This window comes from Anopheles ziemanni, chromosome 3 (assembly GCF_943734765.1).
Source record: "Anopheles ziemanni chromosome 3, idAnoZiCoDA_A2_x.2, whole genome shotgun sequence".
NCBI lineage: Eukaryota > Metazoa > Arthropoda > Insecta > Diptera > Culicidae > Anopheles > Anopheles ziemanni.
The window spans coordinates 65481746-65486568 of NC_080706.1; the positions used below are offsets into that span (position 1 = coordinate 65481746).

Below are 4823 nucleotides of genomic sequence, written 5' to 3' on the forward strand. Positions count from 1 at the left end.
TAGGAAGTTAAGATATCAGATAATACTACAAAATAGGCTATCATTGAGGCTCATGTAGGCAATCAAACGAGTTACCTCGTTTCATCTTTTAATTTTAGCTCTCTCTTCACTCACCGCGAAAATTACCCATGGAACGAAGAAAAGCAAGTAAACAACTTTTTCAATTGCAAACATCGGAAGATTGAAATTTCATTCAATATTTGTAAAGAATTCGTACATTTAATTGGTTTTTAAGGCCTTCGCTAATCAAACGAAAGGCGGATAATAAACGGTTGAACTCGTTAAATAGCTAAATAATCACGTCTTCGATAATTGCAGCTCAAACAATGCGGTTTAAAAAAACTCTCTGTTTTCAATCGGAAATGCTTTTACTTGTGCTTCTACATAGTACTATTTATATAATATAAAATAAATTCTGATAAGAAAACATTACTTTTTGTGAAGTTTTCAATTGAGTTGTTATTTTTTGTTACCAAAACAGCACAAAATGGTTACCTTGGAATGCTGGAAGCTTGGTATAGCGTCATTAATGGAAGTTTTGTTTTTTCTTTTATCTATTTTCATTATAGGACAAGCATATCGGAGCTCAATTTAGAGGCGCTGCGAAAAAGAAAAACAAACGAAACGAATGGATGTAAGTGTTGAAATTTTGCTGAAAGTTTGCGGATCTTCGGAAAGCCTTTGATTAACTACCCAAACCAACCGACCACGATGGAGGTCGGAAACGACTCATCGTTCGCCCTGCTGGAGGGATTCGAGTCGCTCCTGGAACCGAATCAAACCTCCATGTACGCCAACTACCAGGAGCAATCGGGGTCTAACGGGACGGGCAACGAGACGATGCTGATGTGTCCACCGACGGATATGCCTACCACGTACTACCTGTTCATGCTACTGTACGCGGTCGTGTGTCTGGTCGGAGTGCTGGGAAACACTCTGGTGATCTACGTCGTGCTGCGTTTCTCTAACATGCAGACCGTCACGAACATGTACATACTCAATCTGGCCATCGCGGATGAGTGCTTCCTGATCGGGATCCCGTTCCTGATAGCGACGATGCACATGAAGCGGTGGACGTTCGGGGGTGCCATGTGCAAGGCGTACATGGTTAGCACCTCGGTGACGCAGTTCACGTCGTCCATCTTCCTGTTCATTATGTCGGCGGACCGGTACATTGCTATCTGTCATCACATCTCGTCCCCGAAGTACCGGACGCCGCTGGTGTCACGCATCGTATCGGTGTTGGCGTGGTTGGCATCCGCCCTGATCATGCTACCGATCATGATCTACGCCGACGTGATCGAGCAGAAGCCAAACACTTACTCCTGCCAAATCCTGTGGCCCGAGACGCACGGTCATCTGCCGGGTTACACGTTCACATTGTACTCGCTGATACTGGGCTTCGTCATACCGCTCTGCTTCATCATGACGTTCTACTGCCTGGTAATCCGGAAACTGCGCAACGTTGGCCCCAAGACGACGGGGAAGTCGCGAGGCAAGCGGCGCTCCCATCGAAAGGTAACGAAGCTTGTCCTCACCGTCATCACGGTGTACATCCTCTGCTGGCTGCCGTACTGGATCTCGCAGGTGGCGCTGATCACTTCCGACTTCGAGACGTGTAGCACCCGGCTCGACCTGATCCTGTTCCTGCTGGTCGGCTGCCTCGGGTACATCAACTCCGCCATCAATCCGATCCTGTACGCCTACCTGAGCGAGAACTTCAAGAAGAGCTTCCTGAAGGCGTGCACGTGCGCGGCCCGGGCCGAGGTCAACGCCCAGCTGAAGCTGGAGAACAGCGTCATGCCGAAACGGTCTCGCACGCGGACCAACTCCGACACGACGCAGCTGACGACCCAGGGCTCGAAGGTGCAGCACCGGCTGCTGGTCGGGGAACCGACGACCACGGCTACGACGACCACCACGGCCGCTTCCTGCGTGTCCTCGCGCAACCCTAGTCCCCCGCCCGACCCTGCACGGCCGGCACAGCGAAACCATCTTCTCACCGTACCTGGCACCGCTCCCATGCCCATCCAGAGTCCCACTGGGGGCCACAACAACCACTATAGTCACAACAATAACAACGTCGGTCCTGCCATGGACAGCACCACCGTGGTAGCCAACGGTAGTCCCGTGAGCGGGAAGAGTGTCCCTGGTGCACCCACCGAAGAGAGTGCCATCAACAGCGGTGCCGAGGAGCTTGTCAGACTGACGTAACTTCCGCGGTTGACAGTTGACACTTGCGTCATCGGTGCTACATGTGTGACGTACTAGCAGCATTAATAGTAATAGTGGTAGTAGTACTAGTACCGGTAGGAAAAAGCCCTAGTAATAACAATGTTTTAGTAGTAGGTGCCATCTGGGAAGAAACGTTTGCCCGGGGATGCTATCCTCCATACGTTACGACGTTATTAAATTGTGGTGTAGGCGTTCGAGGTTGGCAAAGATTTACAGAAAAGCTAGAAACTCGACTCGAAACGGCAAATAAACGGGCTTGTATAAACATTGCTAACCTGATCCTGCTCGTGGTGCACGGTACAGCGTGGAGGGCGGAGAGCAAAACTTATTTATGTGATACATTAGTGTTAACGACAACAACCCGGTCACTGTACGGGACGAAACGAAATGAACGTATGTGTTTCCTGCTTTTTGTTAGTTTTACTTTTTTAGATGAGATACCTCGCTTTGGCCAAGGTGCGTAATTCGAAGGTTAATGAGTGGATACTGTTGTTCGCTAGCACAGAAAAGTAGGCCGCGTCATAATCTCTCCGGATGCGTTCAACAATTGCTCGCTCGTGCGTTTGCAAATGGCGGAAAATTCGACTGTATAATGATGCCGAAGGAACGACCCAGATTCAGTGTTTAGTATTCCACTGGTTGTAAGTGACACAGATCTGCAGTTAGTCTCATAAGTGAAGGTACAGTGATAGTATCCACGTTTGCCTCAAAATATCTAGAACAATTCTATTCTTAGCTCCACAATTTCTAACGCAAGTTGTAGAGGAACATAAAATCTATTTAATAACCTACTGGCTTTAGTTTTTAGCCCTTGATTGAAAAAAAAAAATCATAAACACCATCAGTTAAACTGTCAACTGTTAAGTCGATCCTGATGTTTTCTATAAATTACATTTCAATACTAGTTTTCTGCTTAACTCCACTTCTCCATTCAACTCTAGAGTTGTCCAAGGAAAAACAATGCAAAAACTTATTGTATTTGCAGATGTGACCTTTTTAACTAAAAAATATTCCTTTATGGATGCCTGGAGCTATACCTAAAGCAAAATAAAATTTAAAAAGCAGGATATTTGTCTAAATTGTCGAATATGAGAGCAATAAATTCTAGAAATTCACAGATCAAAATGTTCTGCACCAGTTACTTCATTTACTATCAGCTGCAGAACACCATTATTTGTAATAAGGATCCTATGAACGTGGTCTGAATGCCTGAGAAGTGCGTACTTCAAACGTACAAACTGAATCAACTTTTTTGATTATACTATGATGATGTTGAATTGAATCTTAATTGAATATTACGATCATGTATTAATCTTGAACGTATTTTATTATCTCTACCACCATGTAGATTAAAACAAAATTGTATGCAAGATTGAATTGAATAAGGACAAACTGTAATTGAACAACTTAAACCTCGTTTTGGAATTATTTAATACGTACACTGTACCTCTACAACATGCCAACATCATTCTTAGCAGCATTTTGAAATTTTTTGGCCGAGAGGAGAACTGACTTATATATTTGGGATCAAAAGTGGAAAATAACACTGTACCATCACTTTAGGGAGAAACTGTATCTAAAAGCCATCGAATTGGCACGCATAGCAGCACAACCACAACCCACTGGTTCCGGCTGTTCCAGTCGGATGTACGTTTTGCCCGATTGTGAAGCTACCGCCATTTGCCGCTCGGGAAAGTGGTCCGGAATTTGGTTATACAAATTTGAGCTCACGAATTCCGGACCACGCGACAGAGCGTGCATGCAGTGTGGCGTGAAACAAGCCTTAGAGCCGGTGTTCAATAAAATACACCCATTTTTCAAATGCACGTTCGATCCTCCGAACGTACGAATTACGACCGCATCGCGTTCCCGAGATGACCGATGATGATTATGATGCTGACGATGATGGCGTTAACATAAATTGAGCTCCGCCTCCCGGGAAACACAACAGGCGGGGGTGGGGTCGTGGAGGTAAACAAATTTATCGCCTTCCCTAATGGCCTGCTCGGAATGATTTCCGATTTGTTTAGGTTACCGATTGAATTCGGGAACAGATAGTTTGAAATGGCGGTTTGAAAGCATGCCGGGTTTTGCAATCGAATGCTAAACCGCCTCAACGTGTTGTCGATCGGCAGCCCGTGTGTAAGTGAGTGTGAGGGTTGATTGAGTTGTGATGGTCGGATGATCAAATGCATCAAGAGCGATGATCTAGTTAATGGATGTTTGTTTGTACGGCAACAGAGTTACAAAAAAAGGACATTCGCATTTTGCAACCTTTCGGAAAATATACTTCTGATCTCGAGGGAATTGGAGCGATGGTTGGTGTACACTTCAGCCGGACAGCTGAAATATTTCGATCTGTATGTTTATTACCGGCTGCTCGGTCGAAAAGGGAAATGCAATCCAATCCAAGCTGGACCGTCATTATTCTTCCGAACCATGATTGGTTTCTGACGTGAAAAATATGCATGCACTCTAAAGCAGAACAACAAAAAGCGTTCGGTATAAATTTCTGGGCGGCATTCGGAGAGATTTTGGGAGATTTTATTTTTAGCATCGGCATTATACAAGCTCCTTTTTTATACTAG

At 45.4% G+C, this 4823-nt stretch overlaps 1 protein-coding gene across 1 annotated transcript; it reads left to right on the forward strand.

Annotated features, from left to right (window-relative positions):
- Positions 1–711: 711 nt before the first annotated feature.
- Positions 712–2214, forward strand: LOC131285280 (somatostatin receptor type 2-like). Its single transcript, XM_058314132.1, has one exon. It carries the CDS (start codon positions 712–714, stop codon positions 2212–2214), a length of 1503 nt encoding a protein of 500 aa, XP_058170115.1.
- Positions 2215–4823: the final 2609 nt, after the last annotated feature.

Excerpts from the sequence above, each read along its gene's own strand:
- LOC131285280 (XM_058314132.1), top strand. The coding sequence starts at position 712 with ATGGAGGTCGGAAACGACTCATCGTTCGCCCTGCTGGAGGGATTCGAG.